The sequence below is a fragment of the Rhipicephalus microplus genome, chromosome X (genome assembly GCF_043290135.1).
Source record: "Rhipicephalus microplus isolate Deutch F79 chromosome X, USDA_Rmic, whole genome shotgun sequence".
NCBI classification, from domain to species: Eukaryota; Metazoa; Arthropoda; class Arachnida; order Ixodida; family Ixodidae; genus Rhipicephalus; species Rhipicephalus microplus.
The window spans coordinates 319,816,800-319,834,131 of NC_134710.1; the positions used below are offsets into that span (position 1 = coordinate 319,816,800).

The 17,332-nt window shown below is 44.2% G+C and overlaps 1 protein-coding gene across 2 annotated transcripts in view; it reads right to left on the reverse strand.

Annotated features, from left to right (window-relative positions):
- Positions 1-17,332, reverse strand: part of Cow (Proteoglycan Cow) — a 61,290-nt gene that overhangs the window by 9,426 nt on the left and 34,532 nt on the right. For both annotated transcript variants that reach the window (XM_037413681.2, XM_037413680.2), the window contains exons 7-9: positions 12,354-12,479; positions 8,940-9,146; positions 1,855-1,902 (exon numbers count right to left, since the gene is read on the reverse strand). In XM_037413681.2, coding sequence (XP_037269578.1) covers positions 1,855-1,902; positions 8,940-9,146; positions 12,354-12,479 — 381 coding nt within the window. The remainder of the gene's footprint in view (positions 1-1,854; positions 1,903-8,939; positions 9,147-12,353; positions 12,480-17,332) is intronic.

The window sequence follows — 17,332 nt, forward strand, 5'->3', positions numbered from 1 at the left end:
CTCGCAGCTCAATCATGACAACTTTGTGTGCAGCAATGGCTGGCCGGCCAGATTTAAGGCGAGGCACAGCATTACCGCGAGGACTGTCTTGGGAGAAGGTGCTCCTGCTGACGTGGATGGCGCAGAGCAGTGGCAAAATGGTCAGCTGAAGAACATCTTGGAAGACTACGCACCTGATGAAATCTTAAACATGGATGAATCGGCGCTATTCTTTAAGCTGCTACCAGACAAAACACTCGCGTTCAAAGGCGAGACGTGTACCGGCGGGAAGCACGTGAAGGACAGAATATCAGCGGCGTTTTGCGTAAACATGACTGAAACCGACAAAGCTCTGCTTCTTGTGATTGGAAAGTTGACAAAGCCAAGATGTTTTAAAGGTGCCCGATTGCCATCATGGGTCATCTACCGCAGCATTATCAAGGCATGGATGACTGCAAAACTCTTTGAGGAGTATGTGCGCTTCATTGATCGTTGTTTGGTGGCTACGAACAGAAGAGTTGTTATTATTTTAGACAACGTTTCGGTGCATGTCACCCTGGACAACCTGACGGTTGTGAAGTTGGCGTTTCCGCCACCAAACACAACAGTGATTTCCCAGCCCTTGGACCAAGGCATCATTCAAGCTGCAAAACAGCTCTACAAGAAGAATCTGCTGTGCAGAATTTCTCGCCATTGAATGTGGCAAATTATTCTCCACCGACCTTATTGGCGTGATTCACCTGCTCGAATACTCGTGGAGGCAGGCTGAAGCAACGACAGTTCAAAGTTGATTCAAGCATGCAGGATTCACTGTGTGTGCGGGCGATGCAGATGACGCTAGTAGCACCATCGACCAGACTTCAGACATCGTAAACCAAGCTTGCGAAACTCTGCTAGCTGAAGTGCTGGAGCGGCGGGGCGTTACGAAAGGCACTTCTTTCCCTGACTTCAGAGACGCAGACAGCGATTTGCAGACATCTCCGGACATGTTCGACGAAGCTCTTGTTGCCTCAGTGTCAAAGTGTCGCCAAATGATAGTGATGAGGATGACACAGAAAGCGACAACACGGGTGATCCAGGTCCGACAGTGGCTGAAGCTGCGCATTGATTCAGTGTCATGTGGGTGTTTGCCGAGAAGAGGGGGCTGGAGGAAAAGCTAGCTCGCAGCGTAAGTGATTTGGAGGCCGCTGTCGTTGCTGCAAGGCCGCTGCATCACCCAATGAAGATAACAGGTTTTGTCACGTGAAGTTAATAAATTACTGCATGTTTTTTGTTCTTTCATTGCACTCCCTGAGGGTTTTTTTTTTTTGACAGGCAAGTGGGCAACCTGACGCTATTTCGGTAAAGCAGTACTACTGTTTAGTACCTACTTTTTCCGAGCTCCGGCCAACTACAGTTTAATGAGGTTTCACTATAGCAAAGTGACAACCAGGCATCCTACAATGCCAATTCTCTAATGAGTGGGTCGTTGAGTGCTCCAAGGCATTACAAAAACCACAGGCATAATTCTTCATCATGGTCAGCCACAGCATCAACAAAATGCACATAATGCTTCATGAATGTGTAGTGGGTACTACGCTTTTTCAAAGAATGAGGAATACATAATGGCATAGTGGATACTTACCCACTACACAAAAATTAATGATAATTTATGGTGTGTTGCATACCATGCAAGTGTGCTTGTAGTAGTGGCCCAAACAGTGTTGATTTAAAAAAGGCTCTAGAAAGGCCGCTCTTCCAGCTTTTGCTGTGACTGTGCTGTGCGTTCCGTGCAAGCATTGCATTTTTTTTTTCATTGACTGTGGCTTCAGTACAACAGACTTGCACTGTAAGTAAATTAGCACTTAGCCACACAATGTAGATAAAACCACTTACCAATCAGACCAGGCGTAACCCGCCTCAAAGCTGCTGCACATGGTCGTTCTGCAGTGAAAATAAGGACTTCAGTCAGTTTCAATGCAAATGCTTTGGCCCCTCTGCTGTAATTAAATATGCTAAGCCTAGGAGAACTTAACTTGAGAGCAACATATCATGGACATCTTAAACACATGTCATGTCCTTCATATCACATACAACATACCGCCCCCTGTGGGTCACCCCACACAATGTGAAAGAGATACAGGCATTGACCATAAATAAATAGTGAAAGTGAAACTAATGTTTGTTTCTGGGTTATATTTGCCCCTTGTCTGTGCAATTTTATGAAAACTCTCTTTCTGAAAATGCATGTAATAGTATACTATGTGCTACTGGAAACAGCAAAGCAAGTTTACAATGATGTATTTAAAGGGCCACTTGGAGCGGCAAGATTTGTACAGAAGACTCTCAACAGTTCTAACTTTTGGTTAATTGAATTTCAAATTTCTGGTAGGCTCACTATGTCTTCAATGCATTTTAAAGTTGCTTAATTCAAAGTGCTCCTTTGTGTAAATTTAATAAATTCATGCTTTTTGCTTCTCAGTGTTCGAAAATATATACTGCCTTAATCACTTCTAGCTGAACATGAGCATTCTATCATCACTAACAAGTACAACGAAAACAGATTGCCTGCCTGAAAAATGGCCAAACTAGCAAACTGCACTCACGAACAATAACGTACTGAGTGAAAAAAAGAGCCAAAAAAAGGGTCACTAACAAGTACAACGAAAACCGATTGCCTGCCTAAAAAATGGCCAAACTAGCAAACTGCACTCATGAACAATAACGTACTGAGTGAAAAAAAGCAAAAAAAAGGGTCACAGTTTCCCCACATGGGCAAAGCAATGTGTGCGATAGCAACAACTTGTCCAGTTTTCTGCTTTCCTGGAAGCAAAAAATTCTAATGTTATATGAAGTAAGGCTAACAACTAACTCCTTTAGAATCCTATCTAGCATAACTCTACGAAATGCTGGCATAAGGGAACACAGCTGCTCAGTGAATGAAGTGACCTTTGTGCTGTCTATTGCTTCAACACAAAGTAAGCCACGAGAGCACAGTACCTGCTAGGGTATGAATCGTCTACTGATCTACATTTAGATAGAGAACGACCACTCCCATTTGTGCAAACTTCGCCTGCCATCCTGAGTTCCTTTAATGATTAAGCCTATTTAGAACATCCATCTATTGAGAGTTTTAAAAGTTTTGCAGCAGTATTTGTGCGTCATTAGGCAAAACATAAAATGTAACGCAGTTCTCCAGCAGCTAGAAACAAAGAATGTGAATTCCCAAACAGACAAAAATGCTACATCTTCCGAACGTAAATACTTTTTTCAAGAACAGCTTACAGATTCGTCACATAGTGTATTATTCGTGTACGTGAGAGAGGCATCGCTGGGATATACCGTATTTACTCGCATAATCCTCGCACTTTTTTTTTGTCAGAAAACTGATGCAAAGTTGGGGGGTGCGAGAATTACGCGGGGAAAACTAGAAAACGAAGTGACCGCAAATCGGGATTCTCACGCCAGCAACTTACAGCAAGCTTTAAGAAGAAATAATTAGAGCTTACCTCAACAATAAAAGCAGAGGTTCAACACAAGGCAACATTTATTTGAGACACAAAAAGTGGAAGCAAATAGTCGAGAATTAGAATACCATATGCGAAGCTTGTGGGCGTTGTGGGCGTAGCGGTAACGGTCGGCGCTCAACAGGAGCCCTCAAAAGGTAACCGTAGGACGTCAGTATTGGGCTGATGGCTATTTAACAGAATTGTCCGCAGTTTCCTTCTGAAGAAATAAAGTTTACCATCAATCCCAGTTTTAAGCACACAGCAGGCCCAACGTGGTTTTGTGGCTTTCAGCTGCCGTCACCCGTAGCGAACACAAAACTCGTAGGCTCCGAAGGGCCTACCGGCGGCCCTGTTGGCGTTGTTTAGTGCATGATCTATCACTTGCAACTTGAAGCAGCTGTGTGGCTTCAGTATCGCCCTATAATGTGCCAAAATTACTGACACAACATACAAAACACCCCGCAACACGCACTGGCCACTTCGACTTGGCTTGGAATGGATTGAATCTTTGTGCAATAGTACGCTTGATGCTTAAGAGATTGGGCCAGATAGTGCCCGCTATCATCGTCAGTGGCTGGAACGAGCAGACGACATCATTGCGGGAGTTTTCGGGGGTTCGATAATTACTCGAGGAAAAAAAAATCGTATTTTTTTTGGGCGATGTGGGGAGTGCAAGAATTATGCGAGCGCGAGGATTACGCGAGAAAATACGGTAACTTCTTAGGATGCTTAAACTTTTGCAAGACTTTGTGACTCAACATCAGACATTCACAGACAACAGAATTGGCCAATTGACTCCAGCTGCAAGGAGCTCTGTCACCCGTACTCACCAGCCCATGTGATAAAATGTCACACAAAACTTGATAAAGTGATAGAGAACATGCATAAAGCCAACAGTCCCTGTTGTAGTTGTCCTAGGATTGTTGCTCACTGCCAGTGTGAAGGATAGACCAGGGCAGGCTCTAGTAATCAGTTGCCTTTATGGCCATAAGCTTATACATTTTGTTCAAATGTTTTCTTCTGTTCATAAAATAGCATTCAACCTCCAATACTACTTTTGTGTTGAGGAGTTGTGTGCATAGGCAAGGGAAATAAAGCGGAGGAGCACTGCACACATCAGGGGGATCAGTGGTTATAATTTGTTCATCAAAGGCGTGACCATGGTTTGGGAAGGTTTGGGAAGTGAATGCTGCCTGCTGTGCTGCCTCATTCATTTGTCATCAGCAACTCGGTTGCTGATTATTTGCCCTGTGTGATGACTGATTGCACAATTGTGATGGAATTGGGAATATGCTGTTCCAATGTTGCCTACTGAACAGATGAAACAGATGAGTGAGCCCCACCAATCCACAATAAACAGCTGTTTGATCAGTTTTACGATGCCCAGCTTGCTGCTCTAGATGTAGATCTGTAAGGTGCATGCAGCCTAGACAATCTGTCGAGCTCCGAACGAACCTTAGGTAGTTTTCAAATCTGCACTTGACCAACATAGCGAAAAAAAAAAGAATCAGTTAAAGCTCCTCCAGTAAGCTACTAGATTAAAGATAAATAAATACACAGATAAATAGTATACAGCTGGAGTAAGAGGGCTACAATCTTCAGGAGCCTATTCTTCAAAAATGACTTCTTTCTTCTTTCTGTTGACTGTTGCATTGATACCTATGCTACTGATAATTTTTTACTCATGCAATCATCCAGCGATGTTAAGTGTAGACACAAACCTCGTTATAACAAAGTTGAAGAGGAGTGACAATTATTTCATTATATCCATTATTTCATTAAAATGATTCTAACAGTTTGTGGCAATGTATGCTCAAATGGGCACACACCTATAAGCATGCAAAGAAAAACTGCCTCGCGGCCCAGTGTACCACTACAAGACCACGCATGCGACGAAAAATAAACACAGTGGAATCTCGTTAATGCGAACATGCTTAATTCGAACTTCCGGTTAATTCGAACTTACGCTGTGGTCCTGTCAAAGCTATGTGTATTCCAATGGGTGAAAACGCCCTGTAATTCGAACGCGAAAGCACTTGCGACGGTTAATTCGAACATATTGGGCTCCGAAAATGCTCTCAGCACCATGCCCAATCCCGCGGCGGCACCTCTCAACGCTGCGCGCAAAGAAGGAAAAGAAGAAAAGGAAAGAAAAGACTGTGGCAGATTGCTCTCTATCTCAAGTGCCGATCTGAGATGCGCCTGTGCCACGCTTCTCCCTTTTTTGTCTTTGCACATAGAGACCCTTCTCCTTTCTAGGCCGTGCACGAAGAGAGAGGAAAAAAAATAAAAAAAATAAAGCTGTCGCGGAGAGTTGGCTCTCTCCCTCTAATGCCGATCTGCTTATCTCCGTGTCGAGACGCTCTTTCTTTCTCGGTGCAGAGGGTAGCAGCGGAGACGCAGTCGTTGCCAGTCATTGCCGTCATCTTTGGAGAGTGTTGGCGCTGGACATAGCCGCACGCTACTATGCTTTGCAAACTGCGTGCGAAATTGATTGACTCGCTGCAAAGCAAACGTGTGCAGATGCACATCACCGATTACTTCAATTAATGACGGATGTCCTCTGATTTGTGAATAAATGTAAGTCTTCTGAAGCTTCCCAGTTATGTGTTCTTAAGTGAGAGGAAAATCTCGTTGCACCGCGGTGTCGCTTCTCTGTCATGTGACCCGCTGAGCGCTTCCTCAATCCTCTCCGCTGGCTGTGTGGGGAGGATGGCTTTCTCGGCCGCGCGTGGCGTGGCTGTAAGGTTGGCGCGAGAGTTTTGAAATAGCCAGGTCGAACGAGCGTCAAACTCTGCAGAAAACGATGTACTTAACACACAACGGTCAGTTTTTTTATAGACAATTTGATAGACTAAATTGGTTCGTTATATTCAGTTATCTGTCAATTTTACTTTGTTACAATGAGGTTTATAATGCATGGTTCTCAATGGAGCTTTCAAGGGGAATTTTATTTACTTTGTTATATCCATTATTTCGTTATGTCAAGTTATGTTATAACGAGGTTTGAGTGTAACTATGTGTTGAATTTCTTCGTGCATGTGAATTTTCATTTCTCAGCATGGCATATGTGGCAATCTAGATAGTGCACGCATGAATGCTTGTAGTGTTTATACTTTTTCAGTATTTTTTAAAATGAAATCAGAAGCATGAAATCAAAAGAACAGAGTTCATAGCTTTAGTAAAACTGAACTGACATGCATGGTCAGAATACAGGTATGTCTAGACGAAAACCATCACATGACCTCTTGTCTGCAGACTGATATGGATATGCCTCTTTGACATAAGTAACACTGCTATGAATTATTCACACATGCATGCTCTCTATTTTCTGCTCTCAAACAAGGCAGTGCATACTTTTCGCCAAGAATTTCAGATCACCCAGTTTCCACTTAAAACTGAGTCACTACCTAAAGTGCATTGAAAGCAGTGACACATAATGTCTACTTGACAGTGAGCCCAAAATAAATTGTAAGTGCCAACCATTTTATGAAATGAACTCCACGACACCGTCCCTGTATTCACTCTATAGAACAGCAGGCACTTCTTGAGCAACTTTCACGCGAAAGGAAAAGCTTTTTCCAGTTGAACCACGCCTAATGCAAAGCAACTCTTTGTGTACACTTTCGTTCACAGATGTAGTTTTGGGTGTGTTGCCTTTGTTAACTACTGTTTGCTCATATTGCCAAGTGCACTCATTTTTAAATTTTCATGTGACTGCACTTCGATCACAGAAACTTTTACACATGTTATTACTGCTCTATGCAGGCCGTAATAGAATGTTTTATAACCTCCTTGATTGTTTATGATTGTCCTCATAAGAACGCGTACACAATTCGAGTAGTTGAGTTAATGCTAGAGTTAACACGAGCACCAGCAATAACGCTGAAATGTTCAATCATGCATGCACAAACTCGTTCTTTTAACCTGCTTATCAATTTTATCGATCACTGACAACTGTGCTGGCCAGTACCGAAGTATTCTGAGCATCAGTACTTCTTTTTCTGGGCATGGGTTCACCCGATAAAGAGTTTCATCATTACTAGTTTTAGTTTTATATTTTTTACCAAAACAACCACGTGACGATATGTCTCGCTAATGCTCTTTGTCATATCTTGTTTAATTTCAGAAAAAAAATAATAATGTTAGACTGCTCGCAAACAAAGCATCCCTTTGCAACTTATGTAAGAATATGTGGCAACATACAGGTCATTATATTTGGCACTGAAAGACCTATGCCGACATACTGCATACACACACACATCTGGCCCTTTTCATTTAGTGATAATAGCAGAGGAAGATGGGCAAAGTACAGTGGAACCCCAATCACATAAATTTCAAGAGATCACGCGACACCGTTGTATCATCTTTGGGTAGTATATTTTAAAAACTAAGATAACAGGCAGTGACACTCAGCCATGTCCAAAAAACGGGTATAAACTGCCTGAATAAGTCCACGGCATGACCTTGTGCCTCTGCAAGGAAGGTACACTAAATTATTCTTGACAGTGGCAGCTAATGGAAGCATTACTTAGTTGAAGGAGCAAGCGAATCTTTATTCTCAACCTTAAAAAGTATTGAATCCAACGTGCATATTTCTACTGATAGAGTTCGAAAATTGCCTGCGTGTGAAAACAAAACCACATTGACAACAGCCTCCTGTCAGAAGAGTCTGACACAGTGTCATCGCTATCACATAATGGCGACGGATCAAGAGTTTGCGTAGAATGCCGTCATGTGCTACTGAGCTGTGTGCATTGTAATTTCTTGCCTTGTGAATTGCAACTAGTGGTATTCTGCTGTTATTACGAAAGTTGACATTAAATGAAAGTAACTTCGCACGGTGAAAACAGCTGCAGCATGCCCTTATGCGTGTGCAAGCCTGTGACTGCAAGTGCTACAAATGCAGGAGATCAACTGTTTGTCAACCAGAAAAAGTTTCTGCGGACCAAAAACATGAAAATATCAGCTTTTCGACTGGCTGAAGCTACTCTGTGTGGATAGAGCTTGGCTAGGTAATGATCCCCAATATGTAAACACGCGATTGAAGTATATGTACCAGTGCATGAGCACCCAAAAGAATAAACTTTCCATTTTAAGAAGACATCCTGTCTCACTCTCTACTTTTCCAATCGTTAACCTAGGGGAACACAAGTTTATATTTTGCACTCGTGAAAATGTGGTCAACGTTTGATTCGAGTGAAGGTGTTTTGTTTTTTTTGTTTTTAAAACGGAATCTGAAAGTCGCCGTAAGATGGGGGGGATTGGCGTAAAACTGAGTTGTATAACCAAGGTTTTTTTAATACGTTATTTCTACGGAGATTTTTCAGTGACCAAATCAATTCGTCATAAAATGTGGGTTGTTGCAAAACCGGGAGATGGGTATTTGTAATCACACTGTAGGTGTCATGATAAATACGATGGAATTGTCACTGTGAATTCAATGAACGCAAAGAGACAAAAGATACTTACGAGACTTGTTAAAGCAAGCACACCACTCTATAGTACTGAGAAACGAGTCTCGGTTGAGGTCGCAAACAGCCAAGTAGGGCTGGAGGCAGCGTTCGCGATCATCGTGCTCCAGGTCATACAGCTCACGCAGCGTCAGCAAAAGGTTCCCATCCGAGTCTAGGTGGTGGAACATCCAACCCACTTCTGGCTTGCACTCTGGTAGGTGATCTGAAAGCACAACAAGCGATGCCATGGGGTCGGTAGGTATATTGGTGATATGTCCTTGTGGTTCAAAATATTCAGTAAAAAGAGAAAAACAGCAGCAAGGGGCAGGACACATATTACTTTGCATTAGAATACTTCAGTTTTATCGGTGTCACCACTTTTATCGGTGTCATCAAAAGGATTCAGTACTGCTAAAAATGAAGAGGGAAAATAAAAACCTTCAAGGAATCGGTACCTTTTTCTTTCACCTATAAGATTATCGAAGGATTTCTTTAGTTTCATTCTTGCAATGTTTCTGCCACAAGAATACAGAATACCGACACAAAAATGATGCAGTCTTTTATGAAGTTTCTATATACATTATAAAATAAGTGACTGTATTATGTAGCCTATATTAATGAGCTCAATGCTGCTGCACTCCGCATAGAACTGTGTGTGAGTTGCCTTTCCAAGTGCAGAATTTTGCAGCTATTACATAGGTAATTATAAATATGAAGCATGAAATGCAAGTTCTCTCCTGACATTCTTACAGGTATATGCACAAAATGTCACCCTCACAGGTGATCTTAGAGAATGAAAGTCAGCTTTGCCTGAAAGAATTGAGAGAGACAGCCAAGTAATCATGCAGACCCATGGAAGGGCTGTACTCATGTAAGGCATAATAGGCACATGTGACTTTGGCAGGCCGAAACGCACACAAAAAATTTCAACGTAGAAGTGATCGCATTCGGTGCCCTGATGCTGTGTGTGCAATTCACCAAACATATTCCAGTATACAGTCAGCGTCCGATTTCTCGTACGCCCGGACTAATCTGTGGCACCATCAAGTTTTCCATAGAGTCAATGTATTAAAAAGTCCGAAATTCCGGATGCTTATAGCCTTTGGCATCTGATTTCCTGGAATTTTTGCTGTTAACCGCCTACCCAAAGTCACCACCGACTCCGCCATTTTGGTTGTTTTTATATCCTCGAACCCGCCATACTCGCATCGCGGGTATGGCCAGCAGCATTGCCGCCAGCCGCCGAATCGCGCCGCGGCTGCCGTAACCTTGAAACCGCACGTGTCAATCTGTTGCCAGCCGCAGCTTAGCCAAGCCAAACCTAACTGTTGATCTCAGGTCTGCCATCGGCATACTATTGAAATCCTAGTAGGCGGTTACGCAAGAGACTCTGCGGAGCTGTTTTCACCACACGGGCTTCACACTCGTCCCAAGTGTACAGCGTGTGGAACTGCCATCCGCGGATGTTGACTTTGACAATTCGTACGCTGCCGGCGTGTCGACTCCAGCCGGGATAACCTCTGAGGGCTTCGCCGACGCGGACAACGACCTCATGCTATGTGCGGACTCGACCAATGACGAAATCATCGTCAAGTTACGGAGGATTCCGACGACTCTGACATTGAGAACGAAGAGCCATCTCCTACACAGCCAATGAGCTCAGAGTTGACCGAAATTGAGGCAGACATGATCGCAGGCAAGCGGAACGCTGTGCAAAAGAAAATAGGCGACTCTTTTGCGCCTGAGTGCTGATTTTTTAGGTAGCGCCGGCCTCGTCTGATTTTTTTTTAATAAATGGCTCTTTTCAGAGCCACCTAAACGATGCATTGGCTGAATTGTAATGGGAATCTTGGAACTCCGGCCGTTACCCTCTCTGTCAGAGAAAAATACCTACAAAAAAAAAAAGGTGCATTTTCACGTGCATTCGTTTTTCCGGACTGCCCGATTTTCCGGACATTTTCGTGGTGCCTTGAGGGTCCGGGAAATCGGACGTCGATTGTAGCTTTGTCTCACTCACTCATTCATTCAAATAGAGTTGAGCATGGATATATAGAACATGAAGGGGATCGCGAATTAGTTCGATATATAAAAAATGCGATATAAAAAAAATAGAGACCCTGAGAGCTTACCTGTTGCAGATCATCACCTACAATAGGTGCATTCAAGAATGACAACTAATTCCACACACACGTTGCAACAGCCCGATTTATTTGCGAGAAAAAAGAAAAAAAAACGTTAACCTTGGCCTGTTTTTCAACAAGGTACTCATTGTGCTCCATAGTACCCCGAAGTCGTCCGCGACGGTCGAACATTTCTCGCCCGCCTCAACACGCTGAATAGCCTTTAATTTCAACGCAAAGTCAAGAATCTTGCGCTTCTTGGCGCTGGCCATAGCTACACGAAAAGTGGACAATTCAATCCGCAGTGGCTTTGCACAAAAGAGAAATGCTGCACATGCAGTGGTACATAGGTGACGCGACAGCTCAAGAGCAACAAAGCGATCGCGAGGTGATGGCTACCAGCGAGGGCAACAGCAAAAGGCGCGAGCTGTGGTTGGCTGATCAAACCTCGCAAAACAGCAACACAAAATACAAGAAAAGGCAAAAGGAGGAGAACATCGGCTCTTTCTTTCCTGCTCTCCGAGCCAACGTGTACGGGGAGAAAGCATGGAAGAGAGAAAGAGAATCAATAAAAAAAGTTCTGCATGTTGGAGATTGCACACTCCAAGCCCTCTTGCCCTTGCCTTTTTTCGAGCGTTTCGAGTTTTGGCAGAGGCGTGGTGCCGCGTAGGTGGAGGTCGCCGGGCGCTGCTGCGAGTGCGCCTTCCAACTCGAGGGGGGGGGAGTGCCGAAGCGCACCTTTGAGCTCGCGCGGCGTTCAATATATCCGAAGGCGGGTAAAAATACCGTTGTATATAAACGAGTGAATTTCTATAGCTTTACAAAGGAATTCCAAGGGGATAACTTGCGAGTTCAATATACCCGAAAATCCGATATATGTGGGTTCGATATAAACATGTTCCACTGTACATCCATACACACAAACCCACTTGCTCACTTTTTCACTTGGCAATAAATTAATTTATGCTATTATAATCATTTAACGAAAATTCGACCATATTTTATTTGCCATAATAGTGAGAATAACAGTAAAACTGTACAATGGAAACGAGTAACATGAGATCCCTAAGAGATGCCTACTCAAGGTATACTGAGAACACCAATGATAGCTGCTCAAAACACATAAGTACACCTGTTGCCTCTGTACAGTACTGATTTCCACCCACAATCCACTGAAGACAGCAGAAAACACGTGACACTAGAGGGAATTCAGCATGTGGTATTAGCATATATGCAACCCCCATTCTCAGTGCTCTGGGCATGTGTTAAAGCTGTAGATATTAGACTGAAAAGTTTTGCAAGTGGCTTACAGTCAGATACTCTGTGGGTCCTCCGTCTCGTGGACACTTGGGTGCTCAGTTGGTGGTCACTCATGACCACTGAAAACCAGTCAAGCAGCCGGTCGCCCATGGCCTGTAGATCGTCATTGGTGCACCCTGAGCAACACAAGACAGGACAGACAAATCTGCTTACCATCATTCTCATTATTCCAAGAACTACTTTCACTAACAGAAAAGCAGATCTGAGATAATTCTTTCCACTTGCTAGTTGTCATTTTCCCAGTGGCACATCTTATCTAAGATACTAGTTTAAAAATCAACATTGCCCTAATATATACAAAACAAAGGGCAGTAATAGTTTTAAAATTATTATCTGGGTTTTTACGTGCCAAACCATGATATTGTTACGTAAAATGAGACTGGATGCGACTATTCGCCAGTGTATTGGCACAGATCAAAACGAAGCGCAGCATGCACAGCGGGCAAGCCAGTCCTCTTCGTCGTCTTCTGTACATAGAATGGTTCACCCTTCATACGATAGCTTCGTAGCATTATCTCCCGGTTGTAAAAGCAACGACTCGGTGCACTTCATACGTGCTCTTCAGAAGGAGGGTGGTATAGTTTCAACCTACTGATGTGGACTACGTCACTGGGGGCATTTGCAGACAGGTTTGTCCCGGAGACTGGAATGACCTCATAGGTAACGTCAGTTACCCGTCATATGATACGATAAGGTCCCTTGTACTGAGATTGCAACTTCTCTGACAATCCAACACGACGAACTGGGCACCAGAGAAGAACTAGGGATCCAGGTGAGAAGTCAACATCGACATGCTTGCTGTCGTAGAGAGCCTTCTGGGTTGCTTGTGAATCCAACAGCCTAGAGCGGGCAATCTGACGTGCGTGGTTGGCACGAGCGATAGCATCACGTGCGTATTCGCTCGGCAGAGGTGTAGTAGTCGATAGTAGGGTGTCCATTGGTAAGGTCGGATAACGGCCATACAGCATATAAAAAGGTGAATAACCTGTGATGACGAGATTAATTATAGGCGAATATCATGTGTGGTAGCGCTAGATCCCAGTAATGGTGGTCAGATGAGAAATACATCGAGAGCATGTCCGTGAGGGTGCGATTTAGGCGTTCGGTAAGGCCATTTGTTTGAGGATGGCACGAAGTGGTTAGTTTGAGTTGCATTGAGGAAGAGCACAAAAGGTCGTCGAGTAGGCGTGACAAAAATGTGCGGCCACGATCGGTGGGCTATCGACGAGGAGCGCCATGGTATAGAATTAGATCGTGGAGCAAAAGGTCGGCAACGTCAGTAGCAGTGCTGATGCAGAGCCCTCTAGTGACGGCAAACCTGGTCGCATGGTCTATAGCAGCGGTTATCAAATGGCGTCCATGGGTCCTAGGGGGTCCGCAAAGCCATTTCTATGATTCGCGAAACCCTCACTCGCTTTTTTTTTTTTTTCACAATAAAAAAAAATTACATATGCAACTCTGTTTACACGTGACTGTGCCACGTATTGATTAAGTGTCCAAAATGAAGTGATGTGGCATGTTTGATGTCTTTGGTAGCAATAAAAGGCACCTGTTTTACGCTCCAGCCGTGATATTTACCTACATACCCCCCCCCCCCCACCCTCCACTTCAAGGGGTCTCCCATCACTTTCACCAGTCCACAAGGGGTCCCGGACACATCCATGGCTAAGAACCACTGGTCTATAGCAACGGCGACCCACTTGTCCCCAGAGTTTGATTCAAGGAACGGTCCTAGAAGGTCTACACCAACACGGAAGAAAGGTTCGATAGGGATGGAGATTGGGTGAAGGAGTCCAGCAGGGGGTGCGGCAGGTCATTTTCGACGTTGGCCTTTATCGCAGGAGGCCACGTAACGTCGAACGGACTGTGCGAGACCACGTCAAAAGAAGCGGCGCCGAACACGGTCATACGTGCGAGATACGCCTAAGTGACCGCAGTTGGTTCGTCGTGAAGCTTATGCAGGACCGCTGAATGGAGATGGTTAGGCACGACCAGAAGTAGCTCAGGGCCAATGCCACAAACGACTGCAATTTTCGTTTCGCCCGCGCACCCTATCGTCCAAGGAAGGGCGCTTTTGTGTTGGGAAGAGGACATCCGCTGACTGGCAACGCAGCGGCGTCTTCCCTACACCTGCACCGAAAGGAGAAACGTGTTCGAGGAAAAAGAAATTACCTCGAGAGGGGACGGGACGTCCCGAAAGAGTTTGGACTGCATCGGAATCAGCAGTTGACGTGTAGCCAGCAAGAAGTGTGGTTGTCGGTGTCGTGAGTTTCGCGTAGGCAGCGAGCATGGAGTGACCCGCGCAACATATTGAGACAGCTGCAATTCCGGGCACCCTCGTCGTCAACTAAGCTGGCGAGATCTTCAGCGACACCCCGTCAACTCCCCTACGTGTACCAAGAGCTGGCCTGGTCCGTATAGAACTTTTTATTGTGACTTTTTTAACTGTTATTTTATTATAACCAGCTTTTAATTAATTGTAGTTGTGTGCACTGTGTCGCACTTAGAAATTCAGAAGCGCGACCATGATCGTTTTCTTGTAAACTTTCTCTGTATCTCCTTCAATTCCATCATGTTCTTATTTTATTAACATTCCATGTATTTGCGTTTTGTCTGTACCAGTTGTGTTCTTTTAGAGAATAGTTTGCTTTGTTGTTTTGTTGCATCGCGTATTAGTGTTTTTTCCTCCGTTATTTTTGTAATCTCTTGCCGATTGCCCTTGTTTTAATTCAATGCTTGTTTGTGTGTAATCAAATGTTCGTGTCTACTCTATGAGTACGTTGGTCAGGCTCATACATCACCACATGTGCAACCCCGCACGGGTCGACTGACCTGCTAATAAATTTGAGATGTACCACTTCGAGGCTTTTCAGGCGTCGCAGGCCTAAGCGTAAAGTGGAAGCCTGCGAGTCTGCCGCACGTCGATGTTGGATCGGCCGGGCCTCACTCGAAGTGCGTGACAGCCATTTAGGAGGTCAAACATGCGGAGTGATACGTCATTAGGGTCAGATTTAAGACGAACAATGAATGACCACAAGGGAGCATTGCGACGCTGTTCGTCACCAATCTGATCAAACCTAGACACGGACATGACGCTGGGGCCAGGATCGATGATGATGATGTGTGGTGTTTTATGGTGCAAGGGCCATTTCATGGCCAAAGAGTGCCAGGTCAGTCGACAAGTGATGCAAACAATGATTATGATAGGTGCCTGTAAAAGGGCTTAAAAATTCCTCGTGTTAACGCGGGTAAAAACACAGAAGCAATAAAACCGTGACATTGACGTGAAATATGTGCAATAATAGTAAATGGCGAAATGTCGTGACAGTAAGACAATGACGTAGATGCAGCAACCACAGCAGCGACCTCTCTTCAGAGATCGTGCTACGGAGCACCGGGGTATATGACGTTAAAAGTACGTACATCCATTAAAAACGCCAGCAATGATTTATGTGGAAAAAGGGGTTCTCTACCAATGAACATCGATGGTTACAAGGGTATCTGTTGTCGGTAGGGCAAAAGTGCTTTTTTCTGAGAGAATTTGAATTACTGCACTGGACGAGGATGTGGAGAACCCCGAGTGGTTCTCCACATCCCTCACACAATGGTGCATCGCCACCAAACAAAAGGTATGAATGTGTCGAATGCGTGTGTCCTATCTGCAGTCTTGTAAGTATGACTTGTGTGTAGCATGATATGCATATTGTTGGCCAATTTCCAATTCTCAGTTTGATAACATGTAGTTTGTTTTCTGTTTTGAAGTGTGCACCGAGGGAGTTCGATTGGTCTTCTAAACCATTGCCTTGTGTGTTTACTAGAAGAAGAGGATGTGGTTCTTGTCCTACCATCCTACCGACTCTTGCTTCATGTGTGTATGAGTTGATTCCAGATAAAAACCTCTGCCAGCTCTCCCTCCTGACCTGTCGACGCGTTCTCCTGGCTTGGGACTTGACATTTTTAAAATTGACAAGATTTTCGGTGGTCAGTGAGTCTCGAAGCAGACTCCATGCTTTGTTTTATTGTTTGCGAGCATTGCAGCACTCACTGTTCCACCAGGGGACGCGTCGTTTTCTGCCCAGTCCAGATGTTTGCAGAATGCACTTAGCTGCAGCTTTAATAAGAAAAGCAGCAAGGTATTACAAAGCTGCATCTAAGCTAGAACTGCATATGTCAGTCCAAGTTAAGCTAGCAGCCTTGTAAAACTGGTCCCAATCTGCTTTTTCTATCAGCCATTTGGGAACCTGTGGAGGACATTCATTCGGCACTGCTGAGCTCATAACTACAGGATAGTGGTCACTTCCAAAAGGATGATTAATGACATTCCAGCAAAGTAGGGGAAGAAGCAATGGAGATCCAATGCTTAGGTCAATTAATGAATAGGTATTGTTAGCAAGGCTATATTATGTTGCCTCTTTCCTAGTGAGGAGACACATGCCAGAGGAGAAAAGAAACTGTTCAATCAGACGACCTCGTGCATCGCAGTGCGAGTCACCCCACAGACTGCTACATGCATTAAAATCTCCAAGGAGAAGATACGGTTCTGGAAGTTCATCAATTAACGCCTGGAATTCTTGTTTACTAAGTTGGTGCTGAGGAGGCATATATATAGAGCAAATTGTGACCAGTTTGTTCAAGATAACGGATTGGACAGCTACTGCCTCAAGAGACGTCTGAAGTGGTAAATGTGTACAAGCAGTTCTTGGATCCACATGAATGGCAACACCACCAACTGCATCATTCTGATCCTTCCGAAACATAACGTAATAGCGTAGAAAGTTTGTGTGTTTGGGTTTCAAGTGTGTCTCTTGTACACACAGCATTTTTGGTGTATGTCTGTGTAAAAGTTTTTGAATATCATTGAGGTTTTTCAGTAGTCCTCTGACGTTCCACTGTAATATTTGTGTCATTTTTAATCTGTGTGATGCTGTGTATACAAAAGTATTGCCTTAGGTTGCAAGATCCTTAAGAG